This window comes from Onychostoma macrolepis, chromosome 02 (genome assembly GCF_012432095.1).
Source record: "Onychostoma macrolepis isolate SWU-2019 chromosome 02, ASM1243209v1, whole genome shotgun sequence".
Taxonomy (NCBI): Eukaryota; Metazoa; Chordata; class Actinopteri; order Cypriniformes; family Cyprinidae; genus Onychostoma; species Onychostoma macrolepis.
The window spans coordinates 28948308-28976082 of NC_081156.1; the positions used below are offsets into that span (position 1 = coordinate 28948308).

The 27775-nt window shown below is 38.2% G+C and overlaps 2 protein-coding genes across 3 annotated transcripts in view; one reads left to right on the top strand and one right to left on the bottom strand.

Annotated features, from left to right (window-relative positions):
• Positions 1 to 22825, top strand: fndc7rs1 (fibronectin type III domain containing 7, related sequence 1). The gene is made up of 32 exons (XM_058757943.1): positions 1 to 79; positions 157 to 420; positions 1263 to 1523; positions 1678 to 1941; positions 2065 to 2328; positions 2608 to 2868; positions 4024 to 4293; positions 4420 to 4686; positions 5654 to 5914; positions 6453 to 6713; positions 6885 to 7145; positions 7344 to 7610; positions 9092 to 9343; positions 9481 to 9741; positions 10655 to 10915; positions 11002 to 11262; positions 12053 to 12310; positions 12509 to 12769; positions 13216 to 13476; positions 13576 to 13836; positions 14115 to 14375; positions 15159 to 15416; positions 15587 to 15853; positions 16771 to 17034; positions 17125 to 17385; positions 17477 to 17740; positions 18830 to 19090; positions 19180 to 19443; positions 20599 to 20889; positions 21007 to 21237; positions 21370 to 21417; positions 21768 to 22825. The coding sequence occupies exons 1-31, from the start codon at positions 1 to 3 to the stop codon at positions 21393 to 21395; spliced, it is 7704 nt and encodes a 2567-aa protein (XP_058613926.1). The 3' UTR covers positions 21396 to 21417; positions 21768 to 22825.
• The window catches only part of prpf38b (pre-mRNA processing factor 38B), a 10322-nt gene continuing 5213 nt past the window's right edge, over positions 22667 to 27775 (bottom strand). The window contains exon 6 of one of the 2 annotated variants that reach the window (XM_058750918.1): positions 22667 to 23753. In XM_058750918.1, the coding sequence (XP_058606901.1) occupies positions 23006 to 23753 (748 nt within the window). In that variant the 3' untranslated portion in view covers positions 22667 to 23005. The remainder of the gene's footprint in view (positions 23754 to 27775) is intronic. The other variant, XM_058750926.1, reaches the window with a different exon arrangement.

Consider the following 27775-nt stretch of genomic DNA (forward strand, 5'->3'; position numbering starts at 1 on the left):
ATGAACTACAATGTCACAGTCATGAGGAATGATGGTCAATGTGGAAGTCTGCCGTCCACACCCATTCAGATACAGTCAGGTAACAGTCAAGTGAGAATGCACACATGTTTACACAGTAATAACAGACCTTTGAAACCGACTATGTATCTCCTTTAGCTCCCTGTGACCCTCAGAACATCACAACTGTGCTTCAGTGTGACACCAACACAGCCAATGTGACATGGGCTGCCAGTGTGGGAGCTAATGGGTACACGGCAATGACAACAGACGGGCAGCAGCAACGCTTAGCTTCTTGTCACTCTATGGGGACTTCCTGTCAGCTGATCTCTCTGCCGTGTGGGATGAGACTAAATGTAACCGTCCAAGCTGATGGCACCACCTGCAACAGCAGCTCTCAACCTAAAGCTGTAGTGGAAACAGGTGTCAACTCATATTAACATTTGCTGATTTCAGCGATTCATAACAACAATGTGTACAGAAAATTTGGTCCTTAAATACATTAGATATATGAATTTCAATGCACTAGATAGAAAAAAAGTGTCATTTGGTGGTTTATTTTATCCAATTCTATACATGTGTATATATATATATATATATATATAGAGAGAGAGAGAGAGAGAGAGAGAGAGAGAGAGGATCCACATGTATTTCAATAATAAATAATAATAAAAAAAGAATACACTACCATTCAAACGTTTAGGGTCAGTAAGATTTTTTTAAGGAAAGAAATCAATAATTATTAAGTAAGGACACATTAATTTGACATTGACAATATTCAAATAAATGACCTTTTGAATTTTCTATTCATCTTAAAAAAATAATAATAAAAAATTCTGAAAAAATGTACTTTTGTTTCTGCAAAAATATTGGGCAGAACAACTGTTTTGAAAACTGATAAGACATTTTTCTTGCGCACCAAATCAGCATATTAGAATGATTTCTGAAGGATAATGTGACACTGAAGGAATAATGGCTGCTGAAAACACTGCTTTGACATCACAGGAAAAAATGTGATTTTAAAATATATTCAAATAGAAAACAGTTATTTTAAATTATAATAATATTTCACAATTTCACTTTTTTTTTTTCAATTGTGGTTTTCATAAAAATAAATGCAGCCTTGGCGAGCATAAGAAACATCTTTCAAAAACATTTTACTAACCCTTAAAGTTTTGAACAGTAGTGTATATATACGTACACACTTTTTATATAAATAATGTTTGTATAGCCTACTTTTTTTCATATAACTTCCTCTTCTCTAGCTCCCTGCATTCCCACCAATGTCGCTGCTGCTCTAAACTGTACAACCAACATTGCTTCCATCACCTGGAACAGTGCACTTGGTGCCACTTGGTACTTGGTAAAGGCAGAAGGCAACCAAGGGTACAAGACGTCCTGCAACAACACTATCACACGCTGTGATATCCCAAACCTGCAGTGTGGCCAGGAATATTCCATCACAGTCATGGGCATGAATGGTGACTGCATGGGCCCGGCTAGCCAGCCTGTCACTCTTGTCTCAGGTATTGAACTCAGCTCATTAGTGATAATTAGAGATTGGAGCAACAAAATAGTTTTCCTGAACTATTAGCAACCACCCAGAACACCCTAGCAACCATATAACAACATCTTAGCAGTTTTTGCATGGCAAGCACCAACATTTTTGTCATGTTGCAGCACCATGTCCCAACACTGGCATTCAAGCCAGTCTGGACTGCAGCACCAACTCAGCACTCATTTCTTGGACACCAGGCAGTGGTTCACTAAGTTTCGATGCAACACTGCAGTCTTCCCAAGACCCCCAACAGCACAAGTACTACACCAATGGCTCCTCCTGCAGCATCAGTTCACTGCCGTGTGGTCAGCACTATAACATCAGTGTTACAGGACACGGCCAGACCTGTTCAACCTCTTCTAAAACCTTGGTCACTCTTGACACAGGTATAACATAAAATAACAACACAGTGCATTTAGATTAAACTCTAATTTGGTGATTATTCTGGCATCAAATGATCCATTGAGCTAAAATCTTCAGATTTTGTGCATGAATCTTTTCCTTTCTAGCTCCATGTGTTTCCACTCAAGTCAATGTGTCATTATCCTGTGGGTCGGACACTGCATCTGTTTCCTGGGCAGCATCTAGTGGCCTTGTTTCATACTATACAGTAACAGCAGTAGATGATAACGGACATACGTTAACCTGTAACTCCAGCAGCACTTCCTGTGACATCAGCGGCTTGGCGTGTGGTCAGGCGTACAACGTGTCAGTCACAGCTATGAGCGTGGACTGCACTGGACAACGTAGTGAAGTGCATCGCATCAATACTGGTAAGCATTTTCTCTAAAATCGAATTTGTAGCGTTTAAATCCAGAACGTTTAAACTATAGCACACAATATTATTCTCTACAGCACTTGAAATTTGAATGCTGCTAAAAAATGAGAACAATTTTACTGCATAATACAAGTGCTTTGACGACAATACTTCACATTTTAAATGTACTTGACAGCACACCAAGGATTCTACCAAGAAAGATTTGTTTTTAACCTAGAATATTCCTTTAAACATGCTAAAGTACGGTAATACTTTGTTTCCCTTTGTCTCCCAGCACCCTGTGCTGCACAGTCTGTGGTCAGTCAGCTCTTAGACTGTCAAACAGGTGATGTTCAAATTAGCTGGCAGTCGAGTAAAGGAGCGCAGATCTACTATGCTCAAGCAAAATCCACCGACAGGACTCTGGTGTGTAACTCCACCTCCACGTCCTGCATAATCCCTGCACTTGGATGTGGGCAGACGTACAATATCACTGTGGTTGCAGAGGCCAATGGCTGTAGCTCCAACGCCAGTGTGATCAGTCAGGTCATGGCAGGTACAGTAGCATCTGAACAAAGCTGAAGGCTTCCATTCTAAATAAATATAATGCACACAATTGCTTAATATGTCGAAAACAGCTCCATTCATTTTTCTTGTCACATCAAATTTAATTACGATTTACATGAATTACATACATCAAATATTGTGAGGAACAATCTGGCCATATCTAGTTTCTGCCCTTGTTCCTCATATCAAAGTCCCACTCTACATTTCTTAAGCTTAAGGATGTGTCACAATACTGAACTAAAATGGTTTGCAAATACAGTTTCATGTTGACTGTAAGGGATAGTTCACCCAAAAATGAAAATTGGGCCTACCCCATGATTTACTCACCCTCGAGCCATCCTAGGTGTACAGAACTTCTTTCAGATGAATACAATCGAGTAAAAAATGTCCTGGCTCTTCCAAGCTTTATAATGACAGTGTATGGTGGTCGAGGAGAAAAATATCCATATTTAAAACTATATAAACCTCTAGTTTCCGCTAACTGTCAAACGTGTATTATTGAGAGAGTGGTGATCCAGCAGATGACGTAGGTGTAGCGTAAGCTCCAGTGAGAATATGTTAGTCTCGCGAGAACCAAGTTTTGTTTACAGCAAAGGAAAACCAGTCTCCTCTTGGCTTTTATCGAAATCCTCCTACATTTTTATTTACATATCCTCATTTTGTACTGCTAACTTGTGACTGGTGTTTTGTTTTGCTCTCTCCTCTGCGCTTCCGCGTTCGTCACTTCCCACCGGAGCTTATGCTACTTTCATCCTACGTCATCTGCTGGAATGCCATTATCTTCTAAACACACGTACGACAGTTAACAGAAGCTACAGATTATGGCTTATGTTTTAAATACAGACATTTTTCTTACACAAACGCAACCCCGCCGGAACCATGTGGAGAACTTTTTCGGGCTTCAAAATCTTTTTCCATTCACTGCCATTATAAAGCTTGGAAGAGCCAGGACATTTTTTAAATATAACTCTGATTGAATTAATCTGAAAGAAGCAAGTCATATTGACCTAGGATGGCTTGAGGGTGAGTAATTCATGGGGTAATTTTCATTTAGGGGTGAACTATCCCTTTAAGAGTGAAATGTTTAGTACTGGAGACATGCAGAATAAAAGTCTCAGCATATGCATTTCTGTTTCCTCTTTAGCCCCCTGTCCACCTACTTCTGTCGCTGCTGTTTTGGACTGCTCTACTAACACAGTCTTAGTGTCCTGGAGCTCCTTGGCCATTTCCGGGGTTCATTACACAGCAAGTGCCACTGGCCCATTGGGGCCCTCTAGTGGTGTGGAGTGTAACACAACAAACTTGAACTGCACTCTTGCCCATCTGCAATGTGGCAGCCAATATAACGTCACTGTCACTGCTACCCAAAACAACTGTACTAGCAAATCCAGCACAGAGTACTCCTTCATTACAGGTTAGGAATCAGGAATTGTATTAAAAATAATATTACCATAATGATAGTCATTAAATTAAATTTTTGCTCTTATAATATTCATATTTAATAATGTTTCCTTTCACCCTTCTTTACCTTCACTTTCAGCTCCATGTGTGCCGGTTCTGAACAACGTGGCTCTGAACTGTAGCTCAAGGTCTGCTGTGGTGAACTGGTCTAGTTCAGGGTCGAGTCTAGGTGCATTTTCGGTCAGCGCAGTGAGCACTCAGGGTGAACAGCTGGGCTGTGGTGTCTTCAACAATGGTGCATGTGTGGTGGATGGACTGCAATGTGGACAGACGTACACGTTCATTGTGAATGCAACGCAAGGACAATGCACCAGTGCTGCTAGTAACACACTGCAGAGGGAGACAGGTAACAAAGCCTAGTTTGTCTATACAATGTACACTGTAAAGAAGACGAGACAAATTCTTTAGACAGATACTGTAGTAAAACAAAGAAATAATTTGAACAAATGCCTCAAGCCCTTTTCACTATATCACAGCTTAATCACTGTTAGTTGCTAGCAGACATTTCTACTTGAGTGTAGGGCTTGATATTGGCACAGATTTCATAATTAGATTCTTATTCACAAGCTCTCAATTCAGTTTAATTCAGATGCTGCTTTGATATCAGTTCAATTTGAAATACTTCAGGTACATGCAATATTTCTTAAGGAAAAAATCTCTATGCAGGGAACACTTTCACTTGGTACATTACTAAAATATTAAATGTTAAAATGAACATCAAAAATGTAACAAATTATTAAAAATATAATTACATTTTTTACTCAAATTCCTTGTTTCATGACATAGAGAGGAAGACATGATTGCTTTCACACTTGCTGCATGAAAGCAGCGGCTACAGCGATCTGTTACGCCACATGATGATGTCAAAATGACATTTATTGTTTGTATTTCATGAGAAAAATGTAAAAAAATTGAAAGCTTAGGCTTTGTTATTGGACAGGAGGTTTCATTCATACATCAAACCTGCATAGAACACAGTCTGCACTCCCACTGGAGGTCACTGCATCTCGTAGCTGCTCATTGCATAAAGCTGAACTCTGCAAAAACTTTCACTGAAAATGAATGACTTCAGGTTACTTGCTGAAAATTACTGTCAGTACTGGAGCTCTAACAACTGCATAGCAGCCCAATGAAAACAACTCCAAACACCTTAGAAACCATATAGCAACACCACAGCACAACTCAGATAAAAAAAAAAAAAAAAACGGAATAAAATCTAGTTATTTTTAAAAATGTGTTTGGTGCCTCTAGTGGTACGGAAATTACATACTTAACATTCACCTTTAAATGGCATTATTTTCTCTTCTCTTCAGCCCCATGCCCTCCACTGAATATCCAGTCCATAATGAACTGTGGCAGCAACACAGCGAGTGTGTCTTGGTCTGGTGGCAATGGAGCTCTGTCCTTTACGATGACAATGGAATGCTCTAATGGACAGACGTACATCTGCAGTACCAATGAAAGAGGATGTGACATCACTAACATGGCATGTGGACAAACATGCACAGTTAAGGTAGTGGCAGAGGGACGTTCCTGCAACAGCTCTGCAGGCATTGGATCACCTGTCATAACAGGTAAGAGAAATAAATTTCTGTCATTTTGAACATAATCATTCAAAAATCTGGGGTCAGAAAAAATTATACTTTTATCAAGCAAGGATGCATTAAATTGACAGACATTGAAGTGACAGTAAAGACATTTATAATGTTACCAAAAAAAAATCTATTTTAAATAAATGCTACTTTAAATGTAATTTCCACAAAATTATTAAGCAGCACAAGCGTTTACAACATTAATAAAAATAAGAAATGATTATTGAGCACCAAATCAGCATATTAGAATGATTTCTGAAGGATCATGTGACTGGAGTAAAGATGCTGAAAATTCAGCTTTTCATCACAAGAATAAGTTACATTTTAAAATATATTCAAATAAAATGTTGCTTAAAAACAATATTGCAAGTGAAATACAACTTAAGCTCCATTCCCACATTATGTTTCTTTATAAAAACGACTCAAAACAGCACTTATCTAGCATGCAAGCAGGACTCTGAATATTCCTTTAAAATAACAAGTCAACTATGTACTCATTTTATTTTCTATAATTTCCCAGGTCCTTGTGTATCACAAAACGTGTCAGCCAGTGTGAGCTGCAGCAGCAACATAGCAACAGTAACCTGGGGGAGCAGCCAAGGGGCGGAGCTTTACACAGTGACAGCCAGCAGTGCTAATGGCCTTTCAGCTAACTGCACCTCACCATCCACTTCCTGTGACCTGTCAACTTTGACCTGTGGAGAGTCTTACACGATCACAGTGAAGGCAAAAGGCAGCAACTGCAGCAGTGGGAACAGTGCGCCTGTTCAAGTTCAAGCAGGTTTGTTTCATAGTTCATATCATGATTCTTTTTAAAGCTGAAGAATGTCTTTTTTAGTTAAAAAGGTTTAGTTGATCAAATTCAATAAAGTCTAATAAAAAATCATAAACTGTAAAAGAAAGGCACTGAATTCATTAACACTTAAGTTTTACCTTGCTTCTTGTGTTCTAGTGCCCTGCACCCCAAGTAATGTCCTGCCCACCGTGGATTGTGTCACAAATGCTTTAGTTGTATCATGGACACCTAGTGCAGGAGGACAGTACTACACGGCCACCTTGCAGGACAGCAATGGACTGTCCACTAACTGCCAGTCTACGGGCTCACAGTGTAACGTGACAGGGCTCAGGTGTGGTCAGCTGTACCACGTCAATGTGACAGCGTCAGACAGTCTGTGCAGCAGCCCTCCCAGTGCTACTGTGAACACTAACTCAGGTACATACAAGCATATTGTCTATATACTCTATATTTTTCACTCCGCAGGCATTGTTCCCATAGACACTCTCTCCTAAATTAATTGCTATGTTTGGAACTGCTTACTGCATATATACACTGTATACTGCTTTCTATAAAAAGTAAAAAAAAAAAAAAAAGTAAAAGATTCTCAGTGTCTCTTCCTGCTTTTACCCATAGGTCCCTGCGCAGTCAGCTCCATCAGGGCAGTGTTGGATTGTCAGCTGGGTACAGCCACTGTGTCATGGCAGTACGGTGCAGGTGCTCAGGGATACGCGGTCTCTGCCTTGGCACCGGTGGACAACAGGGCTAGCTGCACATCCAACAGCTCCATCACGCACTGTGAGCTGAGCGACCTGCAGTGTGGCAATGAGTATACGGTGAACGTACAGAGTTTGGGATACACGTGCAATGCCAGTGCACAGATGACTGGCTCCCTGATCACAGGTGAGGTTTAGTGAATCTGATTTGCTTGCGATTTAAGTTTTCAGCTGAGACTGTTAAATCGGTTTTGTAAACGATTTGGTTCTGCCAACCAAATCAAACATTTTTAATGTTTTTTAAAGAATTCTCTTCTGCTTACCAAGCCTAGATTTATTTGATCCAAAGTACAGCAAAAACATTAATATTGTGAAATATTTTTTACTATTTAAAATAACTGTTTTCTTTTTGAATATATATATTAAAATGTAAATAATTCCTGTGATTTCAAAGCTGAATTTTTAGCATCATTACTCCAATACAATGATCCTTCAGAAATCATTCTAATATTCTGATTTGCTGCTCAAAAAACATTTATTATTGTTATGTTGAAAACAGCTAGATTTTTTTTCAGGATTTTTTGATGAACAGAAAGTTCAGAAGAACAGCATTTATATGAAACAGAAAACATTATAAATGTCTTTATCATCACTTTTGATCAATTTAAAGCATCCTTGCTGAATAAACACTCCAAGCTTTTGAATTGTATACACTCTAAAAAATGCTGGGTTAAATAAAACCCAGTGCTGGGTAAATATTGGACAGAACACACACATGCTGGGTTGTTTTCAACCAACAATTGGGTTAAATGTTTAACCCAACCTTCTGGGCAGTAACCCAACCGCTGGGTTCGTCCATATTTCACCCAGTATTTAACTAGCTTTAACTATTTAACTGTATTTCATTTTTTTTTTAAATGTTACAAAAGCTTTTTATTTCAGATAAATGCTGATCTTTCTATTCATCAGAGAATCCTGAAAAAAAAGTAATAATAATAATAATAATAAATGTTTCCTGAACAGCAAATTAGCATATTAGAATGATTCCTGAAGGATCATGTGACACTGAAGACTGGAGTAATGATGCTTAAAATTTAGCTTTGATCACAGGAATAAATTACATGTTAAATATATTCAAATATAAAGCAGTTATTTTAAATGGTAAAAATAGTTCACAATATTACTGCTTTTGAGCAGTAATATTCCTGTTTTTTTATTTTTTACTTTTGACTGGTAGTGTAGATATCATTCATAGCTGAACATATTTTACAAATAATTTTACTCAATATAATATATATATATTTATATAATGTTAATATAAAATAAAAATAATTATATAATAAAACAATTTTTCATATAAAAATAATTTAAGTCGTAAAACTTAATACTTAAAATAAAAACAATTTACATAATTGTACTAGAAAATGTGCACATAAGGCTATAGTTTAACTTTTTTGAATAAACATGGTAATCTCCCATCATATTTTTTGTATTAATTTTACTTACCTGTAAATAAATTAAATTTAAATTACAATTTATAACAGGATATTGAGATCATCTGAGTGATTTTATCTAGAAATTTGACACAATATACATGATACTTTTTTAGATAAAATATGTATCTTGTACATAAATGTATAAAACTAAACAGTTATCATACCATTACAGGTCCGTGTGTTCCTCAGCATCTGACTGTGCAGTACACTCCTTCCACTGCTCTGCTGTCCTGGGATGTCACTAAAGGTGGCACCAACTTCACAGCAGAGGCTGTGACCCTCGAGGGCCTGACAGTGACCTGTGAGACCTCTAACACCAGCTGCACCTTCCCAGACCTGGATTGTGGTCAGATCTATAACCTCAGCGTGACGGCTCACAACAGTGTCTGCAATGACACTGTGACCTCTGATCCTATTAAGACAGGTCAGTCATGTGACCACTGATTTTAAAGGAATGTTCACACAAAATGAAAATCTGTCATTATTTACTCACCCTCATGTCATTCCAAATCTGCATGATGTGCATCTTGAATCAGTGTCATTTACTTCATGCCATTCCAGAACCCTGTCCTCCTCAGAATGTTAAAGTTAGCCTAAACTGCGCCACCCTCAGTGCTGCTGTCTCCTGGGAGCCTAGCCAGTTGGCAGTGGGATACGTTGCATTCCTGGAAGGCGGAAATGGTCATTCCACTTCCTGTCGGACAAATCATACATACTGCAGTGTAGCTGATCTCACCTGTGGAACAGTGTACTATGTCAGAGTCCGTGCCATCGGTGAGGTGTTCAACAGCTCTGACAGCATAGGGGTCAACATGACATCAGGTAAAAAACAAATAAAAACAAACAATATTGTAATGAAACAAAAATATTTTTTCCTGTCACAGCAGATTTCTCTAGTACCAAAGGCTGAAGTCTAAATTATACCAGAACTGACCATGTTTCTGGTCTTATTTTGCATGATTTATTGCATGTGTACATATTTAGAACCACATATTTCATAAAAAAATCACTTTAATGTTAAGATATTATATATAACGGTGTTAAAAGACTAAAGACACTACTAGACTACAGTTTGGAATACTTTTTTGAAAGAAGAATCATTTAATCAAAAATACAGTAAAATTCCAATTGTTATTTAAATTTTAAAATAACAGTTTTCTATTGGAATATATTTAAAAATGTTATTCCTGTGATGGCAAAGCTGAATTTTCAACGTCGTTGCTCCAGTCTTCAGTGTCACATGATTTTTCAGAAATCAAATCATTCTAATATGTTGATTTGGTGCTCAAAACATTTCTTCTTATTATCAATGCTGAATTTTTTTTTTGCTGCTTAATATTTTTGTGAAAACCATGATACACTTTGATGAAGAAAAAGTTAGATGAACATAATTTATTTGAAATAGAAATCTTTTAATATTATGTCTTTACTGTCACTTTTGATCAATTTAATGCATCCTTGCTGAAATTGATAGATTTTTTAAAATCTTACTTACTCTTATGTATGGTTAATAAGAACCTAAGAACCATTATTAATAACTGATCACCAAATCAGCATATTGAAGGGATTTCTGAAGAATTCCGAAGCTGAGAATTCTGCTTTGCCATTACCAGAATAAAAAAATATGTGTGTATATAAAATATTCCAAACTTTTGACCAGTATTATGTTTTTAAAATATACTATTATAATATACTTTAAAATATAAGTTATTAAATATACTTCTGTATTTTTCAGCACCATGTCTGTCCACTAGTGTGTCTGCCATGGTGGACTGCCCTACAGATTCAGTTCTAGTGTCTTGGAGCGCCATTGCTGGGGCGGAGAATTACTCTGTGACTGCTTTGGGGTCAGAAGGTCAAACAGTCTCCTGTTCAACCAGTCAGAACCACTGTAACATCTCCTCCCTGCAGTGTGGACAGCAGTTTAACCTGACCTTCAGCTCTACGAACCAGCAGTGCGAAACGACCACCACCACCAATGTCACATTCCTGTCCAGTGAGTTTGCAAAGCATAATGTGTAGAAAGTGTTAAAAGATGAAGTACATTAATTAGGGTCCAACTTTTCTCTGACCACCCTGCAGGACCCTGCGTACCACTGCAGCCAGTCGTCAATAACCTGTGCGGTAACAAAATGTCTGTGATGTCTTGGGATGTGAGAGAAGAAGCTGATTACTACGTGGCCCGAGCCGTCAGTGCAGCAGGAAAATATGAGCTCTGTAACTCCACCAACTCTGTTTGTACCTTCTCTACTCTGGGCTGTGGAGAGACCTTCACATTCACTGTCACCGCCCATATAGGCCAGTGCCAAAGCGACACCAGTGCACCTGTATACCTCACTACAGGTACAGCATTATGCAGTGTAAAGAAATCCTCAGATATCTCATCTCGGGTCTTTAATCAGAAAATTATTATTATTATTAATGATGATGATAATAATTATTATTAATACTACTGCTACTAATAATAAAAATGTATTTTAATATCAATTTATTTAAAATGTTTTTATTACTATTAACTACTACTAATACAAATTTGCATTTTTATTTAATTTGTTAATATTTTATTTATATAATTCATTTTAACTATTATTGGTATTAGTAATAATATTATATGAATAATTAATTATTATTATTACAAAAGATAATATATAATAGTAATGGATATATATTTTTTATTGTAAATTGTTTTATAATTAATATTTTATTTATTGAATTATTGTTATTAATAATAACAGTATATAGTATTATGGATATTAATATTATAACAGATATAATAATAATAATATGAAGAATTTGATACATTTATTTTTATTAGTTATTTATAGTTTTACTATTTTATTGTTAATATTTTAGACAACCCTTCTCACTCTCTGTGCCTTATTACCCAGTGTTTATTATGATTATTATAAATAATAATACATTTGCATATTGATTATAGTTAATCCTTTTTATTTGTATAATTAATATTTTATTTAATTATTGTTATTATTAAACATATAATAATATTAATCATATTAATAATTATTATTTGATTGTTAATATCTTAATTTTTACTACTATTTTATTTATTTAAATGATTACAAAATAACTTTATACAGAGCTACAATTTAACAATCCCCCTGCACTTCTCCAGATCCTTGCAAACCAGAGAACGTGACTGCCCATGTGTTGTGTGACAGCGAGACGGTGGCGCTCGACTGGTCAAAAGCCAAAGGGGCATCATTCTACATTGTGATGGCAACAGGGAGTCTGGGATATATTGACATCTTTAACACTACTTCTACTAACCTGTCTGTGTCACTGCTCTGTGGACAAAGCTACAACGTGTCTGTCCAAGCGCATAGCGATTACTGCGACAGCCTACTGAGCACTCCTGCGGTTTTCAGACTCGGTATGTCCCTGAAATTAGACATAAACCTGCTGTGCACTAAACAAAAATCCACATACTTAAACACACAAAGGCAGTATGCAATTTCCTGTTGTTATAAAAAAAGAATTAATTGCAAATAATTCATGCTGATCTCTGATATTTGAGTGAGTATGGTAGGAAATGAGTTAACCTACCTTTGTAATGTGTGTTGTGATCCAGCGCCCTGCACACCCCTTAATCTCGTGACATACGTCGAGTGTGACAACCAGTTGGGTTCTGTCAGCTGGGGCCCAAGCGATGGGGCGAACATGTACACTGCCACAGCAGTGGGTGAGGATGGACACACACACCTGTGTGTTACTGATGGGACCAGGTGCACCTGGGCGGACCTGCACTGTGGTGAAATCTATAACATTACGGTCACTGCCAATGACAGCCGCTGCATGAGCGCACGCAGCAACAGCACCACCATACACATGGGTAAGACCAGACACTCTAATGATAAATATACCAGCAGTCTACATCTGTAACTAACATTACATACTTATCATTTACATGATAGTTAAATTAAAAAAACTAAAACAAATAACAAAATAAGAAAAGATCAAACCAAGTGGCATTCACTATTTATATATCTGTTTAGACAGATAGATAAAAAGTGTGATAAATCAACTAATTTAAACCACACAAACTACGCATTTTCAATTAATATATTTTTTCAATGAATATATTTCTCATGAGAAAAATATGCAACTTCTAATGATTATAAATTAGAAAATCTTTATTAAACACATTTTCTCAAGTTCAATACAAACTAAATATTATTTGAAATAAAAGGCAATACCCTGACATATTCCATTATTGTGTGTGTACAAACAAACCTCAGGGGAGTTTTTAAATCTGTGCTATGTTTTCTACCTCTTTAGCCCCATGTGTTCCTCAAGCTTTGACGCCCATCCTGGACTGTGGCACAGGGGTGGGCTCGCTGAGCTGGGCTTCCAGTGCTGGAGCTGAGACGTATGAGGTGCTAGCAGAGAGTGAAGGCAGGAACACGCTGGCTTTCAGTACCAACATCACCAGTGGCTTCTTATCAGAGCTGCTCTGCGGTCAACAGTACCAGGTCACAGTCAGAGCAATCAACAGGCAATGCAGAAGTGGACCGAGTTCACCTGCTTACCTGTCATCAGGTAATACAGAAAGACTGATGGCTTGACTCTTCATACAGTCTGTTGGGAATGACCCATATCGCAGATCTCAAATGCTTTTCCTGTTCTCTTCTCCTCTAGTTCCATGTGTTCCTCAGAACGTTGCATCTGAGCTGGACTGTATGTTTAACTTTATAACCATAAGGTGGAACATCAGCCGCGGGGCGGCGTCTTACCTGGTAGTTGCCAAGGGACCCGAGGGTCCAGTGACTGCCTGTAATACAACTGTGCAGGAGTGCAGACTGCAAACACTGCACTGCAGCTCCTCGTACGATGTCAGCGTTATTGCAGTAAACCAACAATGCAACACATCAGGAAGTTCCATCTTACGAATAAACACCGGTATAGTCTCCAGTTTCATATCATGCAATGCATGCATGCAAATAGATGTAAGATAGAAAACAAATTACAATTCATTATGCAAATATTATTAAGTCAGAAATTTTTTTTTTTAAATTGGGGATTTTCAAACTTTAATCTTAAATTTCCTTTAAATAGATTTTATATATAATTAATTATAAATGTTATATATAATTCTGAATTATATGCAGAAGTTGATTACCTAGTGTTAAGGTTTAAACAATTTAATTTAGTATTTCTCCAACCTTGTTTTTTTGCAGTGCCTTGTGTACCTACTCATGTGCAGGGCAGTGTAAATTGTACAACTGGAGCGGTATCCATGTCCTGGGACCCAAGCGTAGGGGCCATTTCCTACGCTGCAGTTGCTCAGACTAGTGGTGGCTACGCTTCAGTGTGTAACAGCACTGGAACAGCGTGTGTCTTCTCGGATCTGCTCTGTGGGATGAACTATAGTCTAGCTGTCAGTGCCACTGACGGAACCTGCAACACTGCTCCGAGTCCACCAGTTGTGCTGAGTACAGGTACCTGAAAACCGTAAAAATATCATCCACCATAAATGTAGTTCAACAGTTTGGGGTCAGTACTATTTTATGCTTTTGAAAGAAGCGTCTTATGCTCACTAAGGCTGCATTTATTTGATCAAAAATACAGTAAAAATCATAATATTGTGAAATATTATTAAAATTTAAAATAACTTAAAATTTTCTATTTTAATATATTTTAAAATTCTATTTATTCCTGTTATAGCAAAGCTGCCATTACTCCAGCCTTCAGTGCTACATGACTCATCAGAAATCATTCTAATATGCTGATTAGCAAATATTTTTGTGTAAACAGTGATTTTTCTTATGATTATTTGATGAACAGAAAGTTCAAAGAACTGTATTCATGTGAAATATAATTTCTTTATTTTTGTCACTTTTGATCAAATTAATTCATCCTTGCTGAATAAAATTTTGCCCAAAAAGATCTGACCCCAAACCTTTGAACAGTGTATTTTAGTGCAATGATACATATATAACTGTTGAATTTTTTGTTCTCAAGGGTGAAAAACACATCTAGACAGTGTGTAATAAAATAAAACAGAATGCATATATTAATATTTAATTCATAGCAATAAAATGACAGCCCTCTAATTTTTTTTATTTATTTTAAGGACACAAGGATGTTTTACTGTTCATTATTTAGAAACGTGGTTCCCAAAATAACTGAAAAATCATCACTTCTACTGGCGTTAGTACTAATGTTTTTTTTTAAATTATTTTGTTAATTATGATAACTGTAAATATTTCATTTCACTTCAGTGCCCTGTAAGCCACAGAATGCTAGCGCCCAGCTCAACTGTGACACCAACTCTGCTGTTGTAAGTTGGGAGCTCAGTAATAACGTCACACGTCACACAGTCCAGGCTATTGGTTCTGATGGACATCGCATCGACTGCACCAGCTCCGGCCACAGTTGTACATTAACTAGCATGCACTGCAGCCAGAGCTATAACATTACCATCGCTGCCTTGGATGGAGTATGTGACAATAGCAACACACACCTCATTCTGAAATCAGGTGAGTCTGCTGATTCTTTTGTACATCTGATGACAGAGAAGTCAAGATTTAATCCTGTATCTTATTTGAAGTCAAATGTGGGATATTCCAATGACCATGCAGGTGTATGATTATTAACACTAAAAACAAATGTCCTTATAAAAATGGTTCCTGTTCTTGCTCTCTTTCAGCTCCATGTGCACCTAGCAATGTTCAGACGTCTTTGCATTGCAACATCAGTGGTGGTGTTGTGTCTGTGTCATGGGTGCAAGCAAACGGGGCGGAGTCTTACATGGCTGTGGCCATGTCTAATGATGGTCATTCCTACTCTTGTAACACCACCACTGCCTCCTGTGATCTGCAGGAACTGCAGTGTGGCCAGATTTATAATGTTTCTGTCTACTCATTGAGCCATGGCTGTGGAGGCGTGAAGAACACTATGTCTCAGGTGCAGACAGGTATGTGTGTGAAGATTTGACATACTTTATCAAGTAAAGACAACTGTATGTCTTGGTATTTAATGTTTTAGTCCTATTCAAAACCAGTAGTCTCATCTCGAAGCTGACAATTACACAATAAGAGATCTGAACACTTTAGTTCAACTTAATTACCCATCAAATATATAAAAGGACCATATTGTATTTTTTGTTGGATATAACCTTCACTGAAGGTTTCTTTCACCAACAGCAGTTGTAATTTAACATTACATAAAGGTAAATTTAATAAAATATTAAAAGACCATATCCAAAACATTTCTCACACCAAAATCAAAGAAGAAAATATATTTTGCTTAAGTGAAGTCTACTTTTGGCATTAATATGTTATTGGCATTTTTACAGTTATTTTCAGAACAATTAAGAAAATTTGATCTCCAAATTACAAAGTAATACAACTAGTATACAAAGTATTTATATTTTATATGATTAAAAAGGTTTAACAATATAGTAAGGGGAACAACAAAAAAATCTGTTGAAAGTAAAACATCTCATTATGGGAATGAGTTTTTTTTGTACATTCATTTTAATAGAAATTCTACTTGATTAAAATGCCACCATGCAAAAGTCTTGAAAATGGAATTTAATGTCATTTTATAAAATATAGTGTCTTATTTCTGAGGCAAAATATGACAAGGAAATGTTTTGCAACATTCAACCTTCTTTAGAAATGAACAAGCTACTATATGTTTAAGACTTCTACATGGGGCTATGGCTAACTTTCTGCATCTGACATGAGCGGCATGCTAACTTGATGTAGCATTGCGGCAAGAAGCACACCACCATTGCTATATTGGTTTACCTTATATAGTTTCCTGCTGATGTAGTTAGTACAGCCCCACCCTTCAATTACATCCTGGTTCCTTCTTTCTATTTCTCAGCTCCATGTCCCCCTCAGAACCTATCTGCCATTGTGCAGTGTGATTCAGGGTCTGTGCTGGTGAGTTGGAACCCAGCAGTGGACGCCAGCCTGTTCATAGTTGAACTGGAGTCTGAGAGCACCGGTGTGATCTCCTCGTGTAACAGCACAAACACGCAGTGCTCCATAACCCATCTGCCCTGTGGAGAGAGATTCAACCTCAGTGTGGTGGCACTGAGAGGCGGCTGTCAGAGTCAACCAAGCAGTGACCTTTCCATCGCCTCAGGTTGGACACCAACATAAAAATACATTCTCAAACAGATTGCAATAGCTAATTAAGCTAATGCACTTCATGTCTGATCTATTCTCTTTACAGCTCCATGTATTCCACAGGGGGTCAATGGTACTGTGGACTGTGTCACTAACTCTGCATGGGTATCATGGGATGTAGCTGATGGTGCAGAGTCTTACACAGTGCTGGCTGTAGGGGTGGACGGTCACAATTACACCTGTAGCAGCTCAAACTCCACTTGTAATGTACCTGACCTAGGCTGTGGAAGGAGCTACACCTTTCACGTCACTGCCTCAAACGATGCTTGCGTGAGCCCACCCAGCAGCAGCTTTCAGCTGGAGACAGGTAAGTACACCTGCGGCAAAAAGCTTTAGCCCTCTTATTTGAAACTATGTGTGTCTCAGTCTTGAAGTATGTATAATATCTCTCTCTCCAGCACCTTGTGCCTTGTCGTCCATCGTGGTGGTGGCTGAATGCCACAGTTCTGTTATCACGGTACAATGGCAGAAAGCTCGGAGTGGGAATTCTCTCTACTTTGCCACAGCAGAGGATCAAGACCTTTCCATCCTTTCCTGCGATAGCTCCGCTTCTTCCTGCAACCTAACCAATGTGCAGTGCGACAAAGAGTACACCATCATGGTGGCTGCTTCGGCCAACAAATGCAGCAGCCTCCGCAGCCCACCCTACAAGATCAGAACTGGTACAATCATCAATATTATGCCATTCCCATCTAGAATAGATGTTTATTATAGAAAGCAATCCATTAGTAATCAATAACCTTTCATTAGCAACCATTACTATTATTATTGCTTCAACATGGAGTTGGGAATTTACCCTTTAAAGAGGTCCGCTATTACTTTCTTGGGTGATCTGACTTTCAATTTTTACCTGATGGATGAAGAAAAAACCCTTAGACTTGCATTTAAGAAGGGACTTGGGTCATACCTAGGGACCACAATATCATGGACACCTGGGGATGGGATTTTTAATTTATTTTCTAGCCACTGAACAACCACCCAAGAAACACTAGTGCTAACAGCCATGCTATACACTATAACATCTGCACTGTGGGACTTTTCTAGTTAAAGGCTAAGTTCATCCAAAAATGAAAATTCTATCATCAATTACTCACCTTCATATCGTTCCAACCCAGTAAGACCTTCCTTCCTCTTCAGAACACAAATTGCGATGTTTTTGATAAAATCTGAGAGCTTTCTGTCCCTTCATAGTCTTCAACATGTGTTCACTACGAGAGTACCATGACGTGCATCGAAGACTGAAATGTAAAAGAAGAATTTTGTTCAATAAAGTCATTATTTTTGTTTTCTTTGCGCACAAAAAAGTATTGTACAACCACTGGTTGAACCACTGATGTCACGTGGACTATTTTAACTATGTCCTTACTACCTTTCTGGGCCTTCGTGGTAGTTCTGTTGCTGTCTATAGAGGGTCAGAAAGCTCTTGGATTTCATCAAAAACACCTTAATTTGTGTTCTGAAGATGAACTTAATTTTCATTTTTGGGTCAACTAACCTTTTAAATAATTGCAAATACACTCTATAGACCAGGGTTGTACAATCCTGCTCATGGAGGGCAACCTTCCTGTGGAGTTTAGTTCTAAACTGCTCTAACACAACTGCCCAGACGTTCATTGTAATCACAAAGGAAGGAAGGTAGACCTCCAGGAGAAGGTTTGGATACCGCTGATCTACAGATCTATCCATGTTAGATTTGCTTTCATTACATTAATATTCAGGTTGTTCTCATTTCTTCCTTTGGTCATCTGCAGCACCCTGTCAGCCCTCATCAGTACAGGCCGATACAGACTGTCAGTCAAAGGATGTGTTTGTGTCATGGAACCCATCATACATGGCGCAGTCCTACCTGCTTACTGCAGTTGGCAGAAATGGAGACTTGAAGACGTGCAATACCTCGGACAATAACTGCACGCTAACTGATCTGCATTGCAGCAACACCTATCATGTGTCTGTTTTAGCTAGTAACGAGAACTGCACAAGCTTGCCCAGTGCTAACATCACCTTCCAAACGGGTAAGAGGACACAAATTATTTTCCTTTAAATTCCGTGATCAAAGTTCATACATTGTGTAAATAATTATTGCAATGTGTTTGTTCTGCAGTGCCGTGTGAGCCAGTCAACTTGACTGCAACCATACAGTGTGGGAACAGTAGTAGTGCCTCCTTGTCCTGGATGGAAAGTACAGGGGCAGTGGCCTACATGGGACTTGCGCAGTCAGAAACGGGCTCAACAGTCTACTGTGAAACCACACACACATCCTGTACTCTGGAGGGCTTAGTGTGCGGCATAGTGTACAACTTTACAGTGCAGGCAACAGGTGGCTTCTGCAACAGTTCCTTGGCTGAACCTCAAACTAAGGGAGCAGGTACAACAATCAGCAGTCATCCTCACATCACAATCATCTGCTTTATCTGAACTGATCTGCTAGTATTTGACATGTCAACCAAGGGCGTTTCAAACTATTGCTTTTTTAGTGGACTTGAATCTGTTTGAGAACAACATTCGGTTCAATTTATTGGCACGTTTTCTGTACTTGTTTGTCTACCAAAAGAATCACACCCCAATTTGCTTGAAAATGAAGGTCTAGAGAACAGTTCAAGTTCACTTTTGTATGGTTGTTAATTAGTATGTAAGCAATTTGATCCAATTTGCAGACCCGAATCACTACTGACAAAGATCTTCAAGGATCTACAAGCAGAGCAAAGTAAAAGTTTTGTAAAAGAGTCGTTACCAATTTTATTAGGAGCTACTTGCATTAACAATGTGTCTACGAATAGGATATAACATGAAAAAGGACCTCTAGAAGAAGAGAATGAAATTTGGGTTCATATCAACCATAAAAGCCTAACAAGTGCCTGTAGCTTTCTAGTAATCCTGAAGACACTGATGAGCTGGTTTAGGTGCATTTGATTAGAATTGGAGCTGGACAGTGAGACTTGTCCATCCCTGGTATAGTGTTGGAAAATCCATTGTGAAGAGATATTCATAACATTTTGGTTCCACTTCTTTGGGATCCTGTGGTGGCTTCCGCCTTTTCTATGAAGAATCACTCTTGAAGTCAGAAGATAGGCTTTATTTATCGAAGACAATGAAGCCGAGAGAACTCTGCAGAATAATCTCCCGAATCTGTGTCCGTGGACTTGTTTATACAGTTTTTCTCTAGGCGTGCTCAATACATTTCATACATTGCCATTTTACCTTTTTTTGGCTGTCTCCAGCCTGCCACCCAAAAGCAGACAGGAGACCTTAATTTTATGTTCCGTGAAAGTAGGGGCCCCCTCATACATTTTGTGTAATGTCAAAACAGGACATGCAGCCTTACCATATGTCTGCATGTTCCATTCATGCAGGCCTCTACACACAGGCAGATACAAGATTATAATAGTTGGATAACTTAATACATAAATGGCTTATATTTACATCGATTATACTTGATTATTTTATATTTTGATTAATAAAACTCTTCATCAATCCCCACTTGGAAGACAGGTTTTAAGTCTTGTTAACCTCTTTCCCTCAGCTCCCTGTCCTCCAGCTGGATTGAGGGTTGTCCCTCGTACAGTAGTAAATGATACTCAGATCTTGAGGGCGTCTTGGTCTACTGTGAATTGTCCTAATTCGGAATACCTCCTGGCACTCACGGGCAGCATTCAGGGCAACAACCAAGCGCTCTTTGACCTCGCCTCCTATTGGACAAGTCGTACGTTCTTTGAGGTTCCTCTCCCTTGTGGCTCCACCTACAGCGCAACCATCAGTGCGAGGAACTCTGCTGCCACAAGCGACAAGTCTGCTGCTGTCACTGGAACCACAGGTGCACAATGTTCAGTCACCACAATACTATCTTCTTACCATACTTAAATGGGAAATGAAGACACTTAAAATGCAAAAACATACATAACTCATCTGTTCATTTGTTTTCTTCCCCCAGTACCTTGTGCCCCTCTAAATGTGACATTCTCTGCATCATCAGCGGTTGTGGCATGGAACGAGTCTCTATTTGCTATAAACTACACTGTGTATAGGGTTACTTCCTCTGGTAGGACGAACCTCTGCATGACCTCACAGCTCCTCTGCTCTGTCACCAATTTCAGCAGCGGTCACATTGTTGTAACTGCCCAAAACACTGCTGGGGAGAGTGAAGACTCTGTGCCTGTTGTAGGTAAGAAGGTGATTTTAGAGAACAAGAATCAAACATCAGATCAGTGGTAATTTCCATGAAAACAGGTTTGTCAATATGTATCTTGCTTTGGTGAAAGTCCTGTAACCTTTGATCTTGTCCATCCTTTGGCAGTGACAGCAGGTCGCAGGAGGAGGTGAGACCTGGCACAAAGTGAAAAAGGTGAGTTGATGCTCAATAGCAGAAAATGAGATTTTTTTCAGATTAATTCTCAAAATGGTGAAATATACTTTAGTTAGGGTAAATGGTTTATTGAACTTGACACAAAAAAGCAGAGACCAACATTGGTGTTGATGAAACACAAAATATCTTCTCCAGTGCAACCCCCCCACTTCCGTCTCCCTCAGCCTCATTCCACATGCAAATAAATGATGCCATCTAATGTTTGCTTTTAAAGATTCATCCACAACAGCTCCTTTCCTTAACATCTTAAAAACGTATTTACAAGCCACAGAAATATTTTAAGTCTTGAAATAGTTTTCAGTATTAACCTTTGATTCTCTCTACACCAGGCCTGACCAACCCTGAGTAAATGCTTGCATCTCATCTCATCGCACTCAAACTCTTGCCTCTGAGAATTCCTGCACTTACCCAAGAATTCTTGAAACTCTGTGATATTTAACTTTTGCATGTTACATATATTCTGGTTCAAGGTTCACTTTTTTTTATTTTAACAATATTTAAGGGTGGAGTAGATTGACCGGGTAAAAGATTAACATTATTTCTTTTAAAATGTTTTCCAAAATCTGTTGTTTCTGGCTGTAGGATTTACTTTCATGCAATGCCAAATATTTTTTTTAAAAAAGGTCTTATATAAATATGTATTCCTGTTTTTGTATGAGTAGAGTTATATTAAATACAAAAAGCATTTCTCCATGTGATCAGTCTTATAAATTATGACATGTAAAGCACATGTAAAATAAATTAACCATACACAAAACACCTGCTGTTCTTATAAAATGAATGTTCTTACAAGGAACTGACAAGGGCACAAGAGTGACCTATTCAAAGCAAAGCATCAATTTAAAAGACTGTATTTAACATCTTTGAGTAAATGAACTACTCATCCCATGAACCAACTATGGACTAGATTGCCTACAAATAATAAGTTGAAATCATACAGCAGAAGCACATGTCTCAAGTTAATAACCAAAAATCTCATGGCAGGTTTGCCTTGTAAGGTTTTTCAGCGCAAACTATCAACCTCTATGAAGAAAATGTGACATTTTTACTGACAGAACCCAACAGTTTTTCTTAATGACAAAAAATATACAACTGAGCAATTGTGTTCCATACAAGAATTTTATTAGAAAACGAGATGCAACAGAGCAATGAAACAGCACAATGTCTGCACAGCTTTCAGCAGCCTGTGCCACAAACTCAACTCTGTGGTAGCTCTGTTGAAATTTAAAACATTCTCTGAGCTCTATGTACAAAGCCATTTGTGAAAATCCAGAACACAAATTGGGAAAGAAGAGGGATTTAAAAAAAAAAAAAAAAAGTTTTAAAATGCCATTTTCAGTCTGGACATCTGTAATGGGCAACTGAGAGAAATGACATTTTTTGATATCTACACAAGTGGCAATTAACAGTACAGAAAAAAAAAAACAGGCTTTTCCATATGCTTACTTCAACACAAGTGGTGCACAAGAGGATTAAAGATAAAGACCTGAAGTAAAAAGAGAGGGACTGTAATAAAGGTACAGAGGGAATTTGAGAGAGAGGAGGAGGAGATAGAGACAGACTTGGATCAGGGAGACTCCGCTTGAACACTGTTTGTTCTTTCTCCTGGTTCAGGACTGGGACGCTCTTGTTTTACATGTTCTCGTCCATTGCTGGATTCTCGGCGGTGCGAGCGCTCTTTGCTCCGACTGCGTTTGTGTGAGCGTTCCTTACTATGGCTGTGTTCCCGTTTCCTGTTCTTCTCTTCCCCTGCTTCCTGCCTGCTCCCCGAGCGGGAGCGTTTCTTGCTAATTCGTTCGGTTTTGTGTTTTCGGTCTCTGCTTCTGCTCCTTGAGCGTTTACTCTTCTTTTCTTCCCTGTGCTTCCTATCCTCCTTATCTTCCTTGTGCCTTCTCTCTTCCCCCTCTCCTTTACTCCTCTTGTCTTTGGACCTCTCTCGATCTTTATGGTGTTCTCTGTCTTTCCTGCGACTACGCTCTTTCTCACCCTCTGCCTCCCTCTCTTTATCTCGGTCTTTCCTCTCGTTCCGTTTCTCTCGACTGGCGCTGTGACTCCGACGTAGTTCCTTGCTGCGACTGTGCCGACGTTCTGTGGTTCGGTCTGGTGTTCTGGAGCGTCGTCTTTCTCTGTCTCTCTCCCTGTCCCTCTCCCTCTCTTTATCTCTATCCCGGTCCTTTCCCTCCCGTTCTTTGCGCTGCCGATCTCGTTCTCTCTCCAGTTCACGGTCGAAGCTGGCGCCATGTTTTTCTCTGTGATGGCTGCGACTCCGTGAACGATTTTGGGATCTCCCGGGAGTGGGACTTTTCCTAGGTGTCCTGAACAGACACAAATAAAAATATTAAACATGGCATATAAAAAAATCCACTTGAACCCACAGGACACTTTGTCAAATAGGAGAGAGTGAGGGTCATTCAGAAACCTCAATACTATTAACTGTATTAAGATTAAATGTAGGCATCACAACATTACAAGCAAGGCTCGAAATTGCGACCATTTTGGTCACATATGCTCCCATAATGTAATCTGTGTGACCTCAAAATATATTTGGGCGCATTTGTGCGAGTGCATATAATTGTTGTAGTGCGACCTGTTTTCATTTCTCTAAAAGCATTCACAGTTATGTGTCTTCTGTGTGCTGATACGGTGACCGGTCTGCCGTTCTATCAAACGTTATATAACTTCATCTTTACGTTCTTAAATTTAATGCAGATTTTAGATTGGTTAATAACGCCCAAAAAGGCGGCGTACAGTTTTCGGAGAGAATGGTTGAAAGACTTCGAGTGGCTCTGCTATGAAAATGCACTGTGCTCTATGCACTGCATTCACTTTAAAGCCTGTAGGACGGAGTTTGCAGGTAACACTAACAGCATTCGCCACCGAATCTACACATTTTAAGCTCAAGAGCTTGGTTAAATACAGAGAGAGTACCAAATACAAGAAATGCAGGGACAAGTGTGTGGCAAAACGTTCAGGATCATCAGGTTCAATCGTTAAGGCCTTTAAATGTCAGGATGCTCACGTAAGGGGCTGCGATAATATCGTAATTGTTGTTTTAACGATGTGCGATTTGACATTATCGAGTATATTGCAAAACCCAAACCAAACACCTACAGAGAGTGCATGCACACATGACGTGAAGTCTAGTAGGTTAGACTAGTGCGCGTGCGCATTTACAGTGCGTTTTCACTGCATGATTCAGTCTATTAAAATGCATAACAAAATTCAAGATATTAATATTAAGAGACACCACATTTCCTGTTTTTGCTCCATTTCGACAACAAAAATAATTCCAAACAAAGCCACAGCACTGTTTTGCGTCTCTGAGCAACATGAAGGGGTTTCGTTCCTGAACGAATCAACCGTTTAAATGATTCGGTTCAATCGCAGTGACTCACTTATTAACAGTGACTTGATGCCACCTACTGGCGATTGTAATTTCACATTTAAGGTATCTTTTAATTTTTTAAAAATAATTTCAAATATCAGTATTCAACGTTTTATGTTTACAGTATTAAAACATTATATATGCATGTGTAACTGTAGGTTAAATGCATTCATGTCCTGCATTAAGTAGGGTGTAAGTGCATCTAAATGCCACTTCAGAAATTCAAAATTCAAATTCAAAGATGAATTTTGTTGATACTGATTTCATTTGCTTGATAACAGCCCAAATGTCGTCTTATTCTAATTTAAATTTAAGAATTTGACTCAAATGATGATGCACACTTTTAGAAAAAATGGCTTAATTGTGAAAATGACCATAAAAGGTAAAAATCAATTTAAACTTATTGGAAAAGATTCATTTCTATCACTGCTGTGAACTGACCACCACACAGAATATGAAGAATATCAAAATCAGCTGTCCACGGTAGTCCTCAAGACTACCAGCACAATAATACAAGATCAGCACAATAACACAAGAAAAATCTCATCTAATTCTTGTTATCGATAAAAAGGGAGATATACATTTTTGTCAATATTGCACACCCCTAGCTGCCAGCCATTCTGCGCAATTTGCAGAGCTGAATGTAAAATTTAACACGGCATACACCATCCTAACCCTCGCCAAAGAGGAGCTCTCTCTCTCTGTGTTTAAACAAACTCAGATTAACTTAGGTGGTTTACGAAAGAAATCAGTCAGTGTTTCTTTTCATTTTCTCTCTTCTTCAGCCCTTTGCATTTCCCGCGGTAGTTATAGCTCCCTCTCACCTGACAGTGGAAAGCAGTGACTGAGTGATTGACAGCTAATATATTAACCCATCTGCATTAAAGTTAAGAATGTAAAGATGAAATCTGTTAATATATAATTTGTAGTTATGGTGCTCATTAATTTTTGGTGGGTGCTCCTAAATTTTTGCTGGTGCTCCTAACTTTTTAAAGTTGGGAGCACCAGTGCTTTAAAGTAAAAAAAGTTAATTTCGAGCCCTGACAAGGTACTATATGAAAGACAGAATCTGATATAGACCAGCATAACTTGGAGCAGAAATAAGAGCATTTCAATTCATTTTACCCTGGATTAGTTTACAAACAACTAAAATACGATGCTGTGCGACTATATTGGAAACGACAGTAATGTCGCAACACACAAGTGTGAGTAACTGTTTTTATTACATTGTCACTAATGCTTTGTCTGTTGTTACAGATCGTTTGATATGTAGTATTTATGTGTTTTTAACCTAAATCATAGCAGGGTCCATCTATGAAAAACTGCAAAACTGAACTGCCAATCATACCAGTGGGCATTTATTTCCAAGTATATAATCTTCCATGCCGATGAGGGGCATCAAAACAGGACAGATTACTTCTAAATTATAATATTTGTGTCTTTATAACATGTGGACCTCAGAGAACAGCACAAAATTAACAAAGGCAATTCAGGGCTCTAGACTCATTCTTACCACTGGTCGCACTTTTATGACTAACTTTCTCAGTTGGTCGCATGAGCACATAATTTGGTCGCAATTTTTTTTTTTTGCTACAACATTTGATTAATCAATGCATGCTGATCAACTTTTATCATAGTTTATTGTTATATGGAAAGTGTTCAACATTCAACCCGTTCTTTTTCATCAGTATTATTTGTGATATAAATTTTGTGAACAGGAATTCCTTTTTTCGTGCGCTTTCACTTTCCAATTCGCAATCTTGGTGTCACGTTTTACAAGAAATTATAATTTTCTGTTTTGCTTACATCTATACACCTTTCACTTTTTAAGACTAAAACAAAAGATGGATTCATTGTTTTTCTTAATTAAAAATCACAACAATAATAAAACAGTAGGCTAACAAACTAGCTTGCAAAACATTAACAAAAATGAATAAGACGAGACATGGCATAGGATACATCATATGCTGTATTACATAGAGGTCGGCCGATTAATCGGCACCGATAGTTGATTGCCACAACTATCGGTTATCGGCAAAAATCCATGCCGATAGTTTTCCGGTTTGCAACCGTTGCCGGAATGGCTGAGAAGGGTCCGCTGGCATTATACAGTACGAGAGCGGCCTCTAGAGGCGGAAATCACTGACAGCACGTGTTGTTTATTTTGACACGGGACACTGCGCACGGCACAGAGCGGGAAACTCCAGACGCGCATTTAAATACAGCCGACAGAAAAGCCTGCCACGGAACAGAACGCCATTCACATATTTTTCTATTAAATTACATTATATTTGTCCCAAATCGTTGTGAATGTATATAATGACTTCACCCTAGGCTATAAATTATGTATTGTGCATTTTTCAGCAAAACGTTTGTCTTTCTGTGGCTCTAATAAAGTCGGTATGCTTCATGTAGAGAGCTGTAATAGATCGCGCGTTCTCTTTCCACTTGCTCTGTTTTTTTAAACACCGAACTTCAAACTCATTTATGCCACATTGTTCATTCTTGAAGCAAGCTTATGTCCGTTTGGTGATTTAAATAAATTGTTTTAGACCGCCACTTGATCTGAACGCAAAGCGTCTGGTGTGTGTGTGCGTGTGATACCTCTGAGTTCTCCTAGACGCAGCGCGACTAACTTTTTTTTTTTTGATTAGATAATTATCAAGTGTTAAAAAAATAGAAGCAAATAAAGTGTGTGAGTACACATACAATATCCATATGCATGTAATTTTAATGCTATGGCCTTGTGTAGATATTTAAACATGGCCATCTTTAAGCATGACTGTTGAAATTAAATGGTAACATTTAACAATAAAAGTCCATTCGTAGCATTAATGAAAACTGTAGAAGTATTGTTCCTTGTTAGAGTGTTTTCATTTCAACATTCACTATTAGCTACTAATAAGCTATATTTTTACATTTTAAAGTTTCTTCTTTTAACATTAGCAAATT